The sequence below is a fragment of the Trichoplusia ni genome, chromosome 1 (genome assembly GCF_003590095.1).
Source record: "Trichoplusia ni isolate ovarian cell line Hi5 chromosome 1, tn1, whole genome shotgun sequence".
NCBI lineage: Eukaryota > Metazoa > Arthropoda > Insecta > Lepidoptera > Noctuidae > Trichoplusia > Trichoplusia ni.
Genome location: NC_039478.1, coordinates 9,419,916 through 9,440,672, shown reverse-complemented (window position 1 = coordinate 9,440,672; position 20,757 = coordinate 9,419,916). Strand labels below are relative to the sequence as shown.

Genomic DNA, 20,757 nt, shown 5'->3' with positions numbered 1-20,757 from the left:
AAGGATGCTTAGATAAATGCCATTCTAAAATGTCAATTCGATTCCCAAATTTCACTTGACGATGACGGCATGAGTGGTAAGGGCAACATTTTGCTATGCGTCTGCTGTGCGTCGTTCTTATTAACTGGCTGTAAAACCGTAAGCATAAAACGCGCGTCGTAGCAAAAGCGAGGAGACGGGTCCTCATATCATAACTCCACAACCATCATCCATTTTTTTATATAAAATATTTCGTGTCTTCGAAGACCTACTCAATTAATTGGACCTAAAACACGTCCTTGTCGTATTACCGACATTTAGAAGACATATCCCTAGCTAGTAACTTAGATGGAAACGAACTACGCAAGTAAGTAACGGGAAAAGCCATCGTACAATGAAATAACATGCAAGTCACCTCAAGGTGCGGTAGGGGTGTTAACTTGTGTGTCTTGAACATTTAATACTCCCCTATTGTCGGGGATAATATTTTGATAATTTTTCGCGTGATTTAAACCTATCTACGGACATTTTCACATTGGCTACATTTAAGTACCAAGTTCATTAACATTCCTATAGTTCATTGTAATGAGCAATATATGAATAAATTAAGTAAAATATGATAATGCTACAACAAATAATACATCTATTTAAACTTAGACCCACATTTTCTTTTATGATATCTTAACCAACTTAGTGGCCTCAGAAATCTTGAGGTATTCTAATAACTTTCACAAGGACAAATAAGTGGTATGATGACAAAAAGCCGAATAAACTAAAACTGACATACCTTCAGCCCCGGCCTTTCCCTTCAAGGCAATAACCTTGCTGGCGGGGTTCATGATGGCTGAGTCCGCGCTGATCGGCCGCCGGATCGGATTGGTGGGGTCAGCCATGTCGATGATGACGACTTCAGCCGTCTCACCAACTTTCTCACGTATACAGATGAACTTATCTGACTCCATTGTGAGTGTGTTGAAGGATATCGAGGCTGGATTGATGCCCACATTTGTGAGCTGTAACAAAAAGTTATGTTTAAATTATCTATGCTATATTATAGGGACAATGCTTGTAGAGCAAATGTTTTAGAAGATCAACTGAAAGTAGACTAAATCTGTTACATAAGATTATGCAATTTTCTCAGCACAAAACTGCAGTACAATTGGTTTTTGTTTAAGCACAGTGTGTTTTGATTGAAAAGCCTTTCTGCAGAAATGAGAACACAAAGGACAGAAGGCAAACATAATTTTTTTAGTAAATTTTCATGTGTCAATTTTCACAATTTTTTTGATATGTATCAGAGAGCAATAAACTAATAATTACTAAATATGTAAATGAATAAACTGTGAAAATATACAACTCTTTATGCAAATAACTGCATAATTAAATCATTGTTTTGAGTAGCTGTTTAGTCATGTATTTAGAATCAATTTATGCTAACATAATGTTAAGAATCCAATTTACATTTTTTCATAAATAATCACAAATCAACAAAAACACGATAAATCAACGAAGATATTATTATAACAGACAAGTGGAATTATTTTTAGGATAATGTTTACATTGATAATACACTCCAAATAAAATATAACTTGTACCAAACTATGATTATTTCATTTTTAATTCCATGAACTAAACAACAAAAAATCATGTATTATTCATAATTACTTAATTTATTTAAACAATTGGTTCTCCTCTTAGCATCAATGCTAGTCACCAAGGGGACAATTACATGCTAGTATAAAAAGTAAGTTATTATAAAGCAAGGATCTCTCTAGCCTATAAAAACATGATTCAGTGACAAAGTCATCATTTCATCATTTTATGCATTTTATTTCATTCTTTTATTACTGAAATGAAGTTCAATGTCTCCTGAATAACCTAAACAATACAGTTCTTTGACTTTCATGATATGATTTAAGATAAGGAATGTTTTTCAAAGTCATTATTAACATTTGATACATATTAGTATAGAAGGTATACTTTCTTTTAGTTTTTGTTAGTAAGATATTGTAATAGGTTCTTTATAAAAAGGTTTGTTATAATGTTGTATTGTATATTACAATGTTTCAGTACTGGAGAATTATGTTTGCTATGACTCATATTTTTATTAATTTCATACAGATAAAAACAACTACAGTAAGCTTGGTCACTCAAACAGCTGAAAATACTAAGTGCTTGTCTCAGTACAATCTTATTAGGTTTCTTTTCATCAGATTCTAACTGGATTAACTTTTATTATTGATATTCTTGACATGTAGGTATGTGTTACTAAATAACAAGTCGTAGCAAGTACAAATTAAACAAAGGCGTTTTATCTATATTATAGATTAGGTATTTGCTCAGTACGCTTTGACCTGAATGAACAAAATTTTGGCATTCTCCCACAGACCATATGATCCAAAGGGAATGTGGAACAAATCAATACCGGCCGTTTGTCCCGTAGGCTCGGCGGATAGGGGGTGGTAACTGTCACTGCGATAATTGCGCAATGCCATTATAACCGCTGCTTAACCGACATAAGTAACAAATACATGCACCACCGTCACCCCAGCACATCCCCCGGACCTAAGCTGATCAATTGCTTCCTCCAAGGAAACGCTATCGGCAAATCCAATAAACCGATGGGCGTACTCACCTGTAAATGCTCCTGAAAACGTATCGGTAACATTTGCGCCATGGCTGCGTATGCTCACGCCCTAAATTAACCGAACCGGACAATAAGCGATCCTTTGAATCCACGAACTCTGAAAAAATTTCACAAATCAATTCACTGCTGTCTCATCCAAAAACACTTTTGACAATCAACATGGCGTTCGTGATCGTAAAGAAAATGACAACGGCCGAAACTTGATTAATTTAATTAACGAAGGATATCTGTGATAACTGATTTTACTCACAATTTTTAAATACTACATTAAGATAATATAGGGGTTATTAAGTTTGCTATTTCGGAGAAATATGACGAACAATCTACACCCGCGGCTGCCACATATACAAATGAATGAAATGGCAGATAATGTAAGAAAAAGAAAGCATTAGCTTTTCGTATTCTGGCTGCGTTCGTATTTAGTTGCGTACTATAAAATCTGTCTCCAGTTATGTATTTTCAAATTCCATTCATAAATCCAACTTATTTAGACTGGTCATACCATCTTTTTGCGTATTTTTTTTATAGAACAATAAAATAACCAAAACAAAACAACAAAATGCTATTTCTTAATATCGAGTTTTAGGATGTTGCTGAATAATTGCAAAGATTACAAAAAGAGAACAAGTAAATGCAGCACTGCAATGAAAATCTATGAATAAGAATCTAAATATGTGATCATGGAACTGATATAAGATGCATCACATATCAGGCATTGATTTTTGAACTCAAAATATTAATTGTGTCAAAACAAAACAATCGCCTGTCTCTCATTTTCCGTCTCGAACATCTTGCATATTTTCAATTTTAAATGTTATAAAAAATTACTTGTACCATCTTATTAACGAAAGTCTTTTCTATTTGTACTGAATTTATATTTATTGAACAGTGTTACGGTGATTTCCAATATTGGTTTATATTACAAGGAACTATTTTCAGCGTTTTCATTTGTCAAGTGTGATATTATGGAGGTATATTTAGCATAATTTTTATAGCATTTCATCCCTTTTACACCTTTTAAAATGATTTTCACGATTCTCAATTTAGCCTGTGGTGCTAATATTGTACCACTGCCAGACTGAAATAAAAAAATTCCAAAAAGATGACATAGGTGACATACGTCAAATCACAACAAAAGGTCGACTTGAATTGTTTTGAGTTGTGAATTGCATGATTTGCATTTATTTTTCAAACCAGGGGTTATTAAATAAATTGTCAAAATGGTAAATTCAGTTGATTTAAATAATGTATTGCCGTTTATTTTTCAATTATTTGCTTAACTTTCACATCATTAGTTTCAGTTTGGATTCAACATGTTTCACGAGATTAGCAGACCCTTTAACATGACCTACAAGTGTTATTCCGTGTCAATGTTACCTGGAAATGAAAGACAGGATGTGGAAAGAGGAGGAAAAAGTAAGATTCCATAGTCTTCATCTCAAATTAAAGAAAAAATGTAGAGAAACTTAGTATCTACTTGTTATCAGTGACATATTTTTGAAAAAATTTGCTTCATTTGAGTTTGGATTGGTGTTTATGAAGCAAAGACAATTTTTAAAGAGTTTTTGTCAACTGTGTACTAACTTAATAAGCATCTCTTGATAGACATGTTGTGTTAAATGAAAACAATGACTCCTTAACTGAATTATAAAACTTACAACAGCCTATATACATCCGACTGCTAGGCACTGGCGTCTTCCCATATAGAGAGCATTGAGCACTATTATCTTATTTAATATTAAAAACAATTAATTGATACTGCCTTACTGTTAATTATCTATATTTTCAGTTATAATGCCGCCATCAGCTTTGGAACAGCTGACTAGGCTGAATATTGAATACCCTATGATATTCAAGTTGACAAATAAGAAAACAAAGAGGGTCACACACTGTGGTGTGCTGGAGTTTGTAGCTGATGAAGGAAGAGTTTATCTACCTCACTGGGTAATGTCAATACCTAAAACTCAATTTTTTTTCAAATTATTCCATGTCATATGTTATAGAGACATTTATCTACTAAATAAATAGAATGAGCTGTGTTTATGTAAAGAAATATTTATGAAGCTTTTAGAATCATCTGATTTTTTTTGTCTATTTATTTGATCTAAAAAGAAACCTATTTTGCTCCTGGACTACCACTACCAGCCAACATTTAGCATGTTTGGTTTTGAAAATGAAAATCATGTTGGAGATTGATTTTAGTCTACTTGCTATTGTTAACAATTTATTTCCTGTTCATAGTTTTTAATCAATCCTTGTTACTCATCTCCAAAGAAGAAGTATAAAATTAATTACATTTTGAAATATGCCTCAGCCTGGTTAACATGTTTACATTTATTTGGTAGCAATATTTAAAAGATTATATTAATCCATTTTTTTGTATCTAATCCCCAGATGATGGCAAACTTGGTTCTAGAAGAGGGTTCTCTGCTTCAAATAGAGAGTGTTTCCCTGCCGGTCGCCACATTCTCCAAGTTCCAGCCTTTATCTGAAGACTTCTTAGATATATCTAATCCTAAAGCAGGTTTGTGCTTAAGTATAAATATAAGAAAAGAGGCCAAGCATAGAAGAGGTCCTTTAACAATAATTTAATTAAAACCTTTTATTCTAAACTTCTTGATCAACTTTAAAAGCATGTAAAGTACTCTTGAGATGTCGTGATATAGAACTTTTGTTTAGACAGAATCATAATGTGTAATGATGCAGTTTTTGAGTTTTATTTAAGCAGAGTAAGACAGAGAGAGGATGTTGTATTTTCATAATTAACAATACTCAAAAAGATTTTAAAAATGTCTCTGCTGCTGTAGAGTCCAGGGTCCTGATTCTGCTATTTGCAATGGCCGATGAATTGATGGAAATTAGATTAAAATGACACTTTTAGTATTCTCTCAAGCATTTTCCCAACACAATAATTAAAATTTTAGTATTAGTGGAACACTCACGGTTAATTCAATGAATTTTGAAAAAAAATAATTTGGTTGCAAGAGTTGCACCACAATGTGCTTTGGACTTTCCTCGTTTTTCCTCTCTTTTTCTCCACAGCTAGAGCAATAAGATTAGCAGTATAGGGTGGGTGATACAGAGTGATATTTTTAATAACCAATTTTTTATTGTTTCAGTATTAGAAAATTGTTTACGTAACTTCTCGTGCTTGACGAACGGTGACGTGATCGCTATCAAGTATAACTCCAAGGTGTATGAGTTGTGTGTGCTTGAGACCAAGCCTGGGAATGCTGTCATCATTATTGAGTGTGATATGAATGTAAGTCTGGTACCATGATGATATCCTATTCCAGATATTCAGATAGGGATGAAACAGGAATAGAAGTACACAGGGTTAGAAGGCATAATCTAAAGTATACCTACACCAAAACTAGGAACAGCTGAAAAATAAATATATTTTTGCATACTGTAATTCAAATTGCTGTTGCATAGCCTGATAATGTCTGGATTACCTTGAATCAATAGCAATATGCATATTTTTTGTTAAGAACCACTTGTCACTTTCTTGACTTGATTTTTGTGAAAATATTCTTCCTGTTCTTTAAAGAGTCGATTTCTGCTCTTATTAGATTAAGCTAAGCAAAATATTTTTACAAGAATCAATTACTTATCTACCCTTGTTAAGTAAGGCGATTTGCTTAAATTCTTAATGCCAATTAATTTACACAGGTTGAGTTCGCCCCTCCAGTAGGGTACAAAGAGGAGGAGCGTATTCCTCGCGGTGGGGAGGGGGGCGCGGACGCCAGCATGGACGAGGACCCATCTGGCATGATGCCCGAACCCAGTGGCTTCGTGGCGTTCAGTGGGGAGGGAAACCGCCTCGACGGAAAGAAGAAGAAGCTGGTCAGTGAGAGCGAGTCCGAACCATCAGCGTCGCAGTCTAGACAGGTGAGTGAGAGAGATAGATAGATTTAAGTAAGTTTGTTTTAGGAGCGAAGGCATTGCAGATTGTACAAAAAAAGGTGGTTAGAACAGAAGGGAAGTAGTCTGGGGGAGGAAAATGATTAGCGAGACCGACGCTGAATGTGTGGCAGTCTAGACATAAGAAGGAAAGAGATAGATATAAGTAACAGGAAAGCCAATTATCCTGCCTAGGCCTGGCCTGATAATTATATGACTAATTATGTCCATACAAGGTCTAATTCATGTGTGAAAACATTTTTTAATGTTGAGCCTCGAAGAAACGTAATGCAATCAAAACCCATTCCATTTTCGGTAAACCGCGAAGAGCTAACAAAAAAAAACTTGATACATAATTGCTATATCACGTTGTATTACATAGAGATGCGCCGAATAGTGGTTTCACCGAATAACCGAATGCCGAATACTATTCGGTTTAAAGTTTACCGAACCGAATATTCGGCCGAACTATTCGGTTCAAAATTGTATTGCCTCGCCGCGTAAACACGTTTCAACATGCCCAACACTACCTGCCGCCCGCAAGATTAAACATTAAAAAAAATGATATTTTTTAAGTTTTAACTGTTTAGTTTCAGAAATAAATATTACTAGCTTTTCGCCCACGGCTTCGACCGCGTCGAGGTCGGTTATATCGCGTTTCCAAGAGAACTCTTCAAAAGTCCGGGATAGAAACTATCCTATGTTCTTTCTCAAGGTCAACTCTATCTCTGTACCAAATTTCATTAAAATCAGTTCAGTGGTTTAGACGTGAAAGCGTAACAGACAGGCAGACAGAGTTACTTTCGCATTTATAATATTATAGTAGGGATTATTTTCTTGTTCTATGGTTGAAATATTTTGTTTGGAGGTCTAAAATTACAATTTATGATTAAAGACTGATTAAAGCCTTTTTAAAATTAAAATAAATATTGACTAGAAAGTTGTAAGTAAAATGTTGTTGTTTAAGAAATAAATATGCAGATTTTTGGTTAAAAATAAACACTGAGTTAAAGTTTTTTTGAATTCAACAATTTTTTCATAGTATTCCGTAGACTTATAACAGAATAAGTTATATCTTTTAGTTCTACATCGGGTAATGTGGCGGAAAAAAAAGAACCGAATATATTCGGCACCAAACCGAATAATTCGGCCGAATACGAATAGTGAAAAAATTGCCGAATACGCCGAATACCGAATAGTTATTCGGCGCATCTCTAAATCACAATATAATGATAGTCTCGCCAGTCTTCGTGTGTTGAAAGGAAAAGTGCCGATATCATTATCATAGAATTTGCACGCATTACTGGCCACAGCAATGTTCTTGGATAACCTACTAAAGCGAAGCCAATATAACTTGGCATCGCTGGAAGTAGCTACAAAATATCGCCGTCTTATTCTCACACATGGTTCTCGTATTTTTTTACCTCGCTTCAACATGGTTTTAAGTTTTTTTCCGCAGCGCTAAGTTATGCTGGCGGTCGTGAAACTTATTAGTTATTTATATAATATAAATAAAATGATTTCTCTAAATATTTGAAACAAATTAATATGTGCCGAAATCGGAACAGTATTATATAGTGGAAAGATAACTTTCTTTGGTAAATAAGGAAAAAAAATATAAAGTTATATTCTTGATTTTCCGTACTGCCGTATTTTGCAGAAAGTACTCTAGTAAGAGTCAAAAAAGGGATTTAAAAAAGACAACATATTATTATCATCACATATTTACTTCCACTATTTTATCGTAACTTTTAAATGGCGATGACACAAATATTCTATTTTCCTTCTAGCCCTACGTCAGAGGAATCCCCGACTATGACTACGTGGTTGGCACTCTCAAGTTCATCAGGAACTCCCGCCCCCCCAGTGCAAAGGAGGAGACGCCTTCGGAACCCTTCACCGCCTTCAAGGGCGAGGGCTTCACGCTAAGAACTGCCAAGTCTAAGAACTGAGTGTCACTTATAGATTATAATAGATTTTTTACTACTCTAGATGTTTATGTGTCCTGTAGGTGATGCTGTGTACTCTGTGTCAATTTCATTAAAAAAGTAACAAAAAAAAGAGAGGTCGGTAGAAAAATTTCGTTTAAACATGGTCAGATATCCAAATAACTACACAATCGCAATCGTTCGTAATTGTTGTTGACCGATTAGGTCACAAATAGACTTGACATCAGTGTATTTTTAACCCACTAAATATTATTTTGGTATTTAAAAAAAGCTGAAATATGTTAACTTGTAAATCTTACTTTTCATGATACGCTGTTCCTGACTGTACGGTTAAGCTACACTTGACACTGTCAGTCCATGGATGGTTGACTCTTTATGTTATAACGAGTTATTGTCTCGAAAAGCACGTAACATTGTGGATCTCGGCTTATTGTGACTGTACATGCTTATGCGTGAAGTGCAATGAAACTTACTTACAAAAAAGTACACCATTTCCTTATGGTCACTTTGACTTTTTCAATGGATTGACACAGGGTACACATGAATTAGAGGCTGACACTAACTTACGTTTGCAAGAATCTTTAATTCTATTTTTCGCTAAAAGCTTTTGATATTAGATTCGTAAGATTTTAGACTGCATTTTAACTCCAAAACAAACACAACTTTAAGACATTCTAAAAAGTTCATGAGTATGCTCTGTCCGTTTTGTAAAAAGCCTTTTGACAGGTCATGAAATTGAACCTTCGAAAATCACTTTACTGATTCCATTTAAAGTAAACTGCGATTTTATCCGGAATTACATAATGACCTATTTAAAGGATGCTTAAAATGGATAGGGTATAAACATCTAATTTGATACTATCCACCTTATTGTGACGTCATATTGTTGCTTACAATTGTTCCTATTTGCTGTAGAAGTATAGAAGATTAGGGAACAAATCACACCGAAAAAGCCGCGGCCAGTAGCGTCTTTATATTGCAAATAATTTTGTATCTTATTACCGTGAGTAAAAAGTTTACAATCATTTGAAAGGTAAAGACCCCGCGATGTTGCTCATTGCTCTTAAGACCGCTGACTTTCAGTGTGGATTAACCCTAATACGCAACTGGGCACGGTTACTATGCAATAACAACAAACTGAACTTCTGTAGTACCTATATTTAAAACATTAGTTGTAAATAAGTAGAGTCGGTCGCCTTACAAACTCATTTAGAAAAGATTTTTTAAACCTCGAGTCGATAAATAAGTAATATTATTAGCTAATTATCAACTTTTATTATGGGAAAACACAATTCAAATTCATTAAACATTTTTTTTTTCTAATTAACTGTATAACTGAATGATTCAAATTGACGTTCCATCTACAGGGCACTGAAATTGTATTTTTTTTTTTCAATGTGATTTTTGCTTGACGTTCCAATATACTGATTAACGTATAAGGTTTAATATACACGATACTTTTAAATATTACCGGTCGGGGCTAACAAACAAGGGGGGGTGGTATTTGGGGCCTAATCAAGTTCCTGAACACTTAAAGAGAGGCAGAAATTAGGCGCAAAATTAGTTTGGCCGCTTTAAAGATACCTTGTCTTGCCTGTCTGATGTCTATTAAGGATGTCTATCTGAAGATCCGCGTTAAGGCGAAGTTACTACTTTAAGTATCGTGTGTATTCTAGACCTTAAAAAGTAAAAACTGTCAAATCAATACCCCAAGGACTGGATGTTATGAACTAGGTGCAGAAAATGGAGTACTTATATATCGTTGTGTGATTCTGTAATTATTCCTAAGTCTCTCTGTTGGAAAAAAGCGATAACATTTTCCATTATGAATATTAATTTATACAGATACAGGAAATCCGCTTGGCTTCAATGGAACATAATTGCATGTTGAATGATGTCGTAAATCAAGTAACTGATGAATAAATCAAATAGAATGCAGGTGTTGCTATATAAAAGAAATGTGAATTAAACCTCTTTTGTTTTATTTTTAAAAGTTTGTATGTTTGAGCACCAGTAGAAGACTTGTCCATTTTTTTGTTCTACTCTTCAATGCTGAATGTGAATACTTTTAGTAATGCTAGACATTGCTATACCCATATTAAAAGTATTGAATACTTAAGTTTGATAACCTAGTAAACATTCCATTGCTGGAATTCAAGTTGCAATTTATTGATAATAATTGTTCACATTTCATGATAGTTTTGTGAGATTTGTATCCTTCATTAAAATGGTTTTTTTTGAGTAATTAATGTTATAAGTGTAGAAAAACCTTTATTGAATACCTATGTTGCCAGTTAACCACCCACAAATACAATTGTGTATGTAGGTTGCATAAGTTTGAACATTCTTGTACACTTATATCTGTCTTTGAATATGTTTTGTTTATAAACATTTACAGGAAACTATGAATATTTGTTACAAAGTGAAACCACACATGCCTATTTCTGAAATAAACTTCCTTTTCCTATAAGTGGCGTCAATTCCTCATCTAAATTAATAATATGTTATTGTTTTGTGATGTCATAATTTGTTAGTTAAAAAAATAAATTATATAATAAATCCCCTAAAAATCTCAAGGCGTTTTAATTAAAAAATTAAAGATTAAATTAATAAAAATATTTTATTAAAAATGTATAATACAATCAATCATTTACAAGTCAAGAAAAGTTAAATGCCTTAGTTTTTGGAATTACTTTTTTTTACATTCTATAACTTAGCATAATTCTCAATATTTAAAATGAAATGGGCATTCAATTTAAAGTTCTAAGTATATTAAGCTATCATAATTTTCAAACTTTACATACTAATACTGCTTAAAATTAAAAAAAAAAAGATAAAAACAAATTCTTCAAGATGCAATAATAAAAGCTTTAGGTACTAGACATAGAGTAATTGTTCATGGATATATTTGTAAGGTAATTAGGACTCCTTAGAGACTGTATCGATTATTGCCTACCAATAAGGATCACATTATCAGTCATAGGGAAAATAACACTAAATCACCATTAGCACTAAATATTATTACTTATGCATCATATTAGTCATACTGAGCGTACACAGGTGGGAACTAGAACCTCTTGAGGAACTCCTCGGAGCAGATTCTGGCGCGAGCATTCACCGCCAGTTTCATTTCACTAATTTCTTTATCGATCTCCTCCATGAAGTATATCACAAAGTCCACCAGCTTGTGCTTAAACATCTGCTCGGTGTGGAAATTCGTTATTAGGAAACTGATATGGTACCCGTCCACCGGTTTCCGCCTCAGTACGATAAAGTTTTCCGCCCTCATCATCATAAACCGCATGAATTTCTTACACAGAATCTTTTCAATCTCGTCAGCTTGCTTGATCATTATGCTAACTCTTATAGAGTTTATCGACGACTCGATCAACACTTTCTCATTGGCGTTACGAGAAATTATCACTGGATTCAGAAGTAGCTCTTTGCTAGTTCTAACCTCGACCTCTGGTTTGTTGTACCTCTCTACGACTTGCGACGAGAAATGCTCTAAACACATCGCCGCCGTTAGCGTGTGGCGCACTGCTGTTAAATAAGGCTTCAATGTAGCCGACATTATAAAGAATTTTATTAATATTTAGAGTATCCGTACCACACCTAGAGAGTTTGACACTTGACTTGACAGATTTGACAGGTGGATTTGATTACTCATACAAGTTTATCACATAGGTGCGTCACAAAGGGTGTTGCCATAATTGTAATCTCATTTGAGGGCAGGCTTATCTTGATCTAAAATCAAAAAATAAAGGTCAGTGGAGGAGGTTAGATAGGCAAAATATTGACCTACATATTTTTGGCTCAACGGCCAGGAAAATTTTCAATACTACCACCTGTTATAACAACGTACCATTTTTTTTTAAATCGCATTGTTCCATTCAGGATTGGAATGAATGATGTTATTCAATCTACTACAAGTATCAAGATAAATTAAAAAACGCACGGCTTTAGGGTCGAACCAAGCTTTATATCAGCAAGTACGTATGCAGCGGATTAAATTTTAACAAATTAACGTTAATGTACCTGCCATATAAATTATTATACCTATCATGACTCACACTTGATCAGTTAAATATAAGTACAAAGAGTGTACTTCAGCAATATGATAAATATTTAGATCGTTTCCCTTGGAAGTAGCTAATTAAGTCCTTTCAAGGTTTCCGCTGCGATTACATGACGCATTCGATGCGTAGCAACAATGCCAGTTAGAAAATGATCTAAGAAAAATAAGTGTTTCTTTGTATTTTTTTTAAAGCTGGCAATTAAAAACAATGATGGCGACCGATTGTAAAGTGATGGAAGTGTAACGTTAACGGCATGAGTTTTATCAACGTTTCTGTAGTTAAAGTTGTACTAAATACATTTTTAACAATATTAGTGAACATATGACCAAGAAGTGTAATAGTTATAACTATCTGAAAACATGGCTCGAGAGTTTGACCACCTTTTCAAATTGCTGATAATCGGTGACAGTGGTGAGTGGCCTGAGTGGGCGAGGCCTGTGATGTTATAACTTCACTAAAGATATTCGGGTCTGTGCAGCTTAGTCAACGGTGTTATGTTGATATGTTTTAGGTGTGGGTAAAAGCTGTCTCCTCCTGCGGTTCGCCGACAACACATTTTCCGGTAGTTACATTACTACGATAGGGGTTGATTTCAAAATAAGGACTTTAGAAATAAACGGTGAGCGAGTGAAGCTACAGATATGGGATACTGCGGGGCAGGAGAGGTTCAGAACGATCACGAGCACATACTACAGAGGTACCCACGGCGTCATCGTGGTCTACGATGTCACCAATGGGGAGTCCTTCGCGAACGTCAAGAGGTGGCTGCATGAGATTGAACAGAATTGTGATGTTGTTAATAAAGTTTTAGGTGAGTGTTTTATATTTAGAACATGCCTCACAAACATATTCATCCTCATTACATGGTCTGTTTATGTTTTGTGTGCTATATGAAGGATAAACATACATTTTAGTGTTCTCCAAGTCGTTTCTAATAGTTTGGTAAAATTGTTATGATGAAAACAGTCATGTTTCTCAATATTACCATACATTTAGTCTGTTACAAGGCGAATGTGTAATAACAAAAGGATTCATTGTTGTCACAGTCTAATTATCAAGGTACCGAGTTACAGACAGTTAATTACATTTAAGTAATGATTATATAACAAACAGCTTTCTAATGGCTAACTTAGCTGGTCATTTATCACTTTTTATGTCAATATTTGTTTATCTGTGGGGATTTTGATAGTTTGTTTTTTTGAGTGGTCATTGGCTTCTCTATACAACCAGAATGAATCATTCTTTTTTTAAGATGTTTGACCAGCTATTGCTATCATAATGGTTATTTGAAAAGTATCAAAGGGTATAAGATTCTTATGAGAAATTAGCATTGCTAAACTGTACAATATTACATTAACTAACTGCTGTTATAGTGTTTTTGTGCTATTCTTACTACCATCAGAATTTGCCAATTCAATAAAACCTTCTTTGTACTATCACAAAAAAAATCCTCATTTTTCTTTGTTATCATTAATCACACAAAGACATTACATAGTGCTCAGGTATATGTAATCATTATTCTTAATTTCAGGATGTTTACACAAATTTGGAATAATTAATGTTCATAAAACCAGCACTCACACTCAAACTATCTACATACATACTTAATTGTTATTCCATACTAATGATTGACATAAAACTTAAACAGATTCCTAGCCTATCAATGTTGATAAAGTGCAAAGAACCCTTTATTAAAGAAAAATATTATTTTTTCCAGTTGGTAACAAGAATGACTGTCCATCTAGAAAAGTGGTAGTTACAGAGGATGCACAGAGGTTTGCCAACCAGATGAACATACCGTTGTTTGAGACAAGTGCAAAAGAGAACATTAATGTAGAGGAAATGTTTCTCACTATCACTAAAATGGTAAATATTGCTTTAGTTTTTATTTTTGTATTATCCTGAATATTTATTGGAACATTATCAAGATTTTGTATAATTTAAAAATGTATTTGGTGTTAATTGTAGATGGAGTGTGTTGTTAATAAGTTTAATATAACTTTGAATGGACTGATTAATGTCAGGCTGTAATTTTGATAATTTCATTGGTCTTGCTGTTTGTAAAGCAATTGTTTTTGCATATTTTATCTTAATCTTTCTTCTTTAATTAAATAACACCAAATATTGTGTTAATTCTTATTGATTTCTGCTTACATGGTTATTTATTTTAACACTGTAAATGGATATCATCCTTTTCATTTTTCTTTTAGCTGTAATGCTGCAATAATAATTTAGCTTAAAATATACCTACTACATGAATGAATAACGATTGTAGATGTTTTAGGGTTAAAAATGCTCTATTTAAATTCCAGGTACTAAGATCGAAGCTTGAAATGAAGGAGCGGCAAAATGTAACATCAAAAGACACGGTACACCTAAAGAATAATATCAAAACCAAAAAGAAATGTTGCTAGTGGTATGCTCGCCGCACTTGTGCCACGGACAATGTTCTCAATGCTCAAATACGGAGAGGTTAGGATCAACCTAGCAGGTTACGGTACTGACGGACACACACCAGTTACATCACATACACAAACAGACAACATATTAAGTAGTTATACGGTATAAAAGTAGGCAATGATGTGTTAATGAGCAATGTTTGAAAACTTTCAATTATAGTCAATCAGCGTCGAAATTGTTAAGACCTATTATTTAATGATTACTTGCATCATGCATTGTAGGGTTGTCTAAAATCACTTTTGAAAGATTCAGTTTTAAAAATAGTTTTTAGCAGTCTGGATTGATGCTACAATTGCAAATTAACACAAGATTGTGATATGCTTTAATACAATTGAAATTTTCCATTTGTTTTTTGTTGATTAATTTCACACAAAATTTTTTTGTTTTTTGTTTTTTAGTACATTGTAACATACTGTCTGTAAAATAAAAACAAAAGCATGAAGAACGTCATATTGCAATTGTTTTTTACACTTGTAGTTTGAATCTAGTAAACAACATTGTGTATTGTGGTAATCCAAACGGAATAACTAGATTTTTTTAAGGATTAGGTGTCTATAATATCTATTCAGACTGTCTCGTTAAGTGTTGAACTTGCTGGGTTCATAATCTCGCTAAGAGCATGTACATACAATGGATTTATTTACTCCAAAAATTATTAAATATAAACGAATGCCTAGTTAATGAATGAGTGTAATCTAATTATCAAAATTTATGTGATGGTAATAGGTTTGAAGGATGTTTAGAATAAGAAGTGTACCATTAAAGTTATTTTTATTAAATGATAATCAATGAATAGTTACGGACGCGTGGATCACATGTTATTTATATCGCGTGGTTCATGCAATCACTTGAAGTCAGAAAGTACGAGAATTTGCTTTTATTAATTGACCATTCTTGGGAGGACATGAGCGATTACATTGGTGTCCTATTGGCAGTTGTGGCCAAACATTTGGCATGTTTAAATACTCATGCGTTAATCCTGGATGATAACTTAATGTTGGAGCCAATATTTGTGTAGAATACACCAACGTGATAAACCAATTTGGATATATATGTTTTCGTGTTCACTAAGCTCGCAAATGCCTTACCACATGATATTTTAAACATAAAGTATTATCTCTTATGAAAGTTTGTTGGTCACTTGCAGGCCAATATAAAGCTCACCAATCATATATCCAGTGGAATTTTCAGTGAGATATTTGAATTATTTTTATAATTTTGTTTTTTGGCGTATTGTTTGTTACAGTATTCTGTATTCGAAATTCCAAATTTATTTATTTTATTATAGTTAATGATATTATTTACAATAATTGAAACGTATGTCAGTTTGTATGAAATTTAATAGCATATGGACGATTTGTGAGGTATAAACCGCATTAGGTAGCGTGAGTTATAATGAAGGGCAAGTCAGTCGATACACTAACCGCAAAGAGAATCATCACGATATCGACCTGCGCGTACGCATCAAGTCATAACCTAATTTTACTTGTAAGGAGAACTTTTCCAAATATAACATCAGTAATATTTTATATCCATATATTTTGCAGAATGTGTAGTAAGCAAAAATATGGAATTATGGTTTTAATACTCTCGTTTAAGACTATTAAAATCGTAGAGCGACTTGCGTCACATCTTTTGTTATGTTATGACGCTCTTTTTATAACCACCTACCTAATGCATATAGGTATTATACCGTCCATTATTTTCATTCGGTACAATTTGTGTCGATCTACTCTAAATATAATATGGTGCTGAGTCTGTTATAGAGCTAAACCAATTATTTAGGAAGTCGGTTCATCTACATACATACTCATGATCACAAACATATTTCTAATGGGCTAAATTACTTTACATTCAATTTAAAAAATGATTCAACCTCCTTTCCTCAAATTGATGGCAATCCGGCATGATAAGGACCTATTTCCTTACTGGGGGCAGCTACTGACAATTCTGTTATCTGAAAAACCCTGTAGATTATAATTTGCCTGACATACACAACTTCCCGGTTTATACCTACATTATCTAATAATTTGTTTTAATAAGCGTATTGTACTGTTCTAAATTAAATTGATTTTGCTTTATAACAGAATAAGAGCTAATAAAACAGTACCTATCACAATTTTTATAAGTTACAACGCAAAAACCTGGCGGTACATCGAATTAGCCAATCACGACGCACCAAGGTATCGCATCTCATTGAATTGGCCAATCAAAGACGTTAAACGAACCCGCCTTGCCAATGTTTTTTTTTCGCGCCGTCGAATATTGCAAATGTAATCTTTATACGGTTCTTATAAATTACTTGTGAGTTATCCCTAAACTATACATATCAGAATGATGAATGTTTACATCTAGGGAATGGAATGGATATTATAATTAAAGTCTGTGTTAATTTAATTTGATGTATTTTACGAAAAAAGTCTGTGTATCTCAAATAATAAAATATAGTGAGCAATAAAATATAATTTTTATTTCATTGATAATTCCTATAAAAAATATATTTTCCTACAAAAATAAGCTAATATATTTATTTTTAAATCTATTTAAATTAACACAGACAACTTATGTGTAATGTTTAGTATACAATGTGTAAGTGACAATAGTTAAAGCCTAATCACAGAAACAATCTTCCAAGTCCAAAGTGTAAGGTATAATTAAAAAATAAGTTTAAAAAATAGTTTTGACGTATGCGGTGCGTACACATTGGACTTTACCGGGTCGTGCATTGTTAGGCTATTTTTTTCTGGTTATAATTTTCAATGTGTACGCACCTTTATTATCCGTTTTTCTGTTGTAAACAAGTATAGGAAATTAGTAAGAATAGTTCTCAGTGGCGTGATCTAGTTTATGGATAGCTTTCAATTATAGCTCGCTAATACAAGGTCCTATTATGTAAGGTGCCTAGATCCTTGTCATAGTGACTAAATGTATCAGGAGTTCTCAACATTTTAAAAACTAAATTTTTATTGCCGAAATATTATGGTGTGTTTTGAAAGTTCGAGTCTCCAAATGAATTAATAATTTACCATGAATGTTGAGAGCCTCTGTCGTTTATTATAATCAAACAAAACGTTATATCCTTCCTGTTTCTTCTCGATAACGATTTGTGTTTTTTAATTCTGCATGAAACTATCAACAAAGTTATTCTTCCGTTGTATCAACTTACTGTGTTTTGTTTTCTTTGAGTTTCGAATCTACATAATATAACAAGGAATAAAAATAATCTTTTTTACATGTTATTTTAAATACGCTAAAATAAATGCTTACTAAAAATGCGTCGGAGTAAAAAAAGAACAGTTTACAAATAAGTTTCATTAAGTACCATTAAAAAAAGGTTTTCGACACATTTTTATAAGCCAGTGTATCGCATATAGTTTTAGCTATGGACTGAACATTATTTACTTCAATATAATATTTTATGGCATTTTTATGTTAAGTGTTTACAGTATGAAACCCTTTGTTTGAACGCTCATTTTAATCTAACTATTGTATTTATCTGATATTTTCAAAAGTCGTACCTGTTTTATTTTGTGGAATATGTTTAAATGTTAATATTGGCCAAAAATACTTTTTTCCATGCAAGAGTATTGAAATAAATTATTTTTTTGGTCATTTTTCATAGACCGCGGAATAATACAACCACTTTTGCTATAAGAACCATGCTTTGCAATATATGAAATTGCGTGAAAACCAAAACTATTGCTGGCAATCATTCCGTACACAAGTTTGTACAATAAATATGGCGGACTTTTATTTAATACGTGATTTTAACACGCCATTACTCATTTTATTATTTATAGAAAGTATTGTTCATGAGTCATCATTTTGTTTTAATACATAGTTGTAAATATATCCCCTATTTTCATCATAATATATTAAGTGTTTTATTATCCTTGTTGTTTTAAATGTATAAGTTTGGCAGAATGATTATAATAGCGTTGCTGTTTGTTTTGATGTTCGTCCGTCGACGTGATTAATCAATGAAAATCTGCAATGAAATTGATAAATCTAAAAAACAATTTCTTCCTGAAAAAGGGCTTAGGAATCGACTAAAATAATGTTTTTTTAATCAAAAGTATGGTTACAGTTATAAAAACGCAGATTTCGATTCAGCTGTTGCGCGAGATTGCAGATACCACAGAAAGACCAAATTTAAAGAAATAAAGAGTTATTAGTAATTTCTAAGTGGATCCAGAAAAGTTACCAAATCTGCTCATTTTATCTTTTAAATATGTTAGTAACGAATTTAAGAGTTAGGCTGTTCTTAATAATACACTAAGAACAGAAATATTAGTACTTAATAGCGACAATGGCTTCAAAAATGTCTAAATATTATTTAAAGTTCTCATTTTCTTAACTTCAATTTACTCGTTCCCAAAGCCTCGAATGACGTCTTCCATCAAAAGCAAAATTATGTTATCTATGGTATTTTAGCCTGTGACAATTCTAAGATCGAATTCAACGTTGAAGAGAAGTGATTTCAAGTGATTTTCTTGAAATATTATCCAAAATGTCCATGTGGGCAAGTCTGAACCGTTCTGTCTTCAAGAAGACCTCCACCTTCTTCCTGGCTGCAGCGCTGGGCACTTTCTTCTTCGAAAGATCCTTCGAACTGGCTTCTGTCGCAATTTTCGAGAGCCTAAACAAGGGTGTAAGTAATGTTATGTAATTTTCTTTAGGGACTGTTAATGTGTATTTCTAGTCACATTTTATGTATTTTGGGATTATTTTTTGCAAATTGTTACATATGGAACAAATTCACTGATTAATTTACTATTTTTGAAGTAAATTTCTTACAAAATAACCTAACTCTGCCTGCAGTTTTTAGAAATAACAAAAAAACAGGATTATCCGTTATTTTTTACCTTATTTGTAAATGAATGTTGTCATCTAACCTTATTTTCGAATGTTGTTACTCATAGGTTCATTATCAGGCAAAATCACATTAAATATTTTATATTTGGTAGCACAAACATAACACATTAAACAGCTATGTTTGTTAAGCCCTTATTTAATACTTATGATATGTTTTTGGCTTACTTTCATTCATCTTCAAAACAATGCCAACTTTTGACACCAGTCTGTAGTCTATTTAGTAAATGCAGCTTTTTTATTTGCTCTTGTACAATTATTCACTACTTTCTAACATAAATTGCCATTATTATCAGTGCTATAAAATTATTTCACAATTGCTCTAAATTTCAATGAGTACAATTTCTATAGGAAATCAGAATATTGGGTAATAATTTTACTTCATTACTGAACAAGGTCATAGGATGTCTGGACTGGAATATAAAAGATGTCCTTTTTCTAATTAAGCTAAGAAACATGATTTTGGATACATGTTTGATTGGTAAATACATTTATTACAACTAATTTATATTGGAACTAATCATTATGGCTGTTTTGGACAAAAGCTGCCTTACAAAGCACTGCATCATTAAATATATACTCAGTACTACTGTTTTTTTATTTATGTATGTCAATATCCAAAGCAAGTGAGATATCAATCATATCATCATAGTCCACTGGGCTAGGTAGGCTAGGCTACCTAGGCTATATAGGTCTACTTTGTTGCACCACATCATCCAGCCCTCATTATAAAGTCTGTATGAGCTATGTTCAAATTAAATTAATTGTTGTTATTTTGTTTCAGAAACTCTGGAACGACATCAAGCACAAGTATGAACATTAAAAAAACAATAGATCAATTATTGAAATGATTTAATTTATTAGTTAT

General features: G+C 32.9%; 5 protein-coding genes across 9 annotated transcripts in view; 3 read left to right on the top strand and 2 right to left on the bottom strand.

Annotated features, from left to right (window-relative positions):
* The window catches only part of LOC113493842 (clathrin heavy chain), a 28,612-nt gene extending 25,623 nt beyond the window's left edge, over nucleotides 1-2,989 (bottom strand). For both annotated transcript variants that reach the window (XM_026871876.1, XM_026871883.1), the window contains exons 1-3: nucleotides 2,877-2,989; nucleotides 2,615-2,723; nucleotides 767-992 (exon numbers count right to left, since the gene is read on the bottom strand). In XM_026871876.1, coding sequence (XP_026727677.1) covers nucleotides 767-992; nucleotides 2,615-2,656 — 268 coding nt within the window. In that variant the 5' untranslated portion in view covers nucleotides 2,657-2,723; nucleotides 2,877-2,989. The remainder of the gene's footprint in view (nucleotides 1-766; nucleotides 993-2,614; nucleotides 2,724-2,876) is intronic.
* A 372-nt stretch (nucleotides 2,990-3,361) lies between these two features.
* On the top strand, nucleotides 3,362-10,448 carry LOC113493815 (ubiquitin fusion degradation protein 1 homolog). 4 transcript variants are annotated; one of them, XM_026871859.1, is made up of 7 exons: nucleotides 3,362-3,597; nucleotides 3,928-4,042; nucleotides 4,416-4,570; nucleotides 5,021-5,150; nucleotides 5,746-5,888; nucleotides 6,299-6,517; nucleotides 8,320-10,448. In XM_026871859.1, exons 1-7 carry the CDS (start codon nucleotides 3,592-3,594, stop codon nucleotides 8,479-8,481), a joined length of 930 nt encoding a protein of 309 aa, XP_026727660.1. In that variant the 5' UTR covers nucleotides 3,362-3,591; the 3' UTR covers nucleotides 8,482-10,448. The 4 variants fall into 4 exon arrangements, with proteins under 4 accessions (XP_026727660.1, XP_026727645.1, XP_026727651.1 ...); XM_026871844.1 differs by having other exon boundaries at nucleotides 3,922-4,042; XM_026871850.1 differs by lacking the exon at nucleotides 3,362-3,597 and adding an exon at nucleotides 3,740-3,849 and having other exon boundaries at nucleotides 3,922-4,042.
* A 782-nt stretch (nucleotides 10,449-11,230) lies between these two features.
* Nucleotides 11,231-12,136, bottom strand: LOC113493796 (actin-related protein 2/3 complex subunit 4). The gene has a single exon (XM_026871820.1). It carries the CDS (start codon nucleotides 12,050-12,052, stop codon nucleotides 11,546-11,548), a length of 507 nt encoding a protein of 168 aa, XP_026727621.1. The 5' UTR covers nucleotides 12,053-12,136; the 3' UTR covers nucleotides 11,231-11,545.
* Nucleotides 12,137-12,752: 616 nt separating this feature from the next.
* LOC113493786 (ras-related protein Rab-35) lies at nucleotides 12,753-18,890 on the top strand. The gene is made up of 4 exons (XM_026871808.1): nucleotides 12,753-12,968; nucleotides 13,069-13,368; nucleotides 14,275-14,423; nucleotides 14,870-18,890. The coding sequence occupies exons 1-4, from the start codon at nucleotides 12,917-12,919 to the stop codon at nucleotides 14,969-14,971; spliced, it is 603 nt and encodes a 200-aa protein (XP_026727609.1). The 5' UTR covers nucleotides 12,753-12,916; the 3' UTR covers nucleotides 14,972-18,890.
* A 543-nt stretch (nucleotides 18,891-19,433) lies between these two features.
* Nucleotides 19,434-20,724, top strand: LOC113493806 (cytochrome b-c1 complex subunit 9). Its single transcript, XM_026871831.1, has 2 exons — nucleotides 19,434-19,668; nucleotides 20,674-20,724. Exons 1-2 carry the CDS (start codon nucleotides 19,528-19,530, stop codon nucleotides 20,710-20,712), a joined length of 180 nt encoding a protein of 59 aa, XP_026727632.1. The 5' UTR covers nucleotides 19,434-19,527; the 3' UTR covers nucleotides 20,713-20,724.
* Nucleotides 20,725-20,757: the final 33 nt, after the last annotated feature.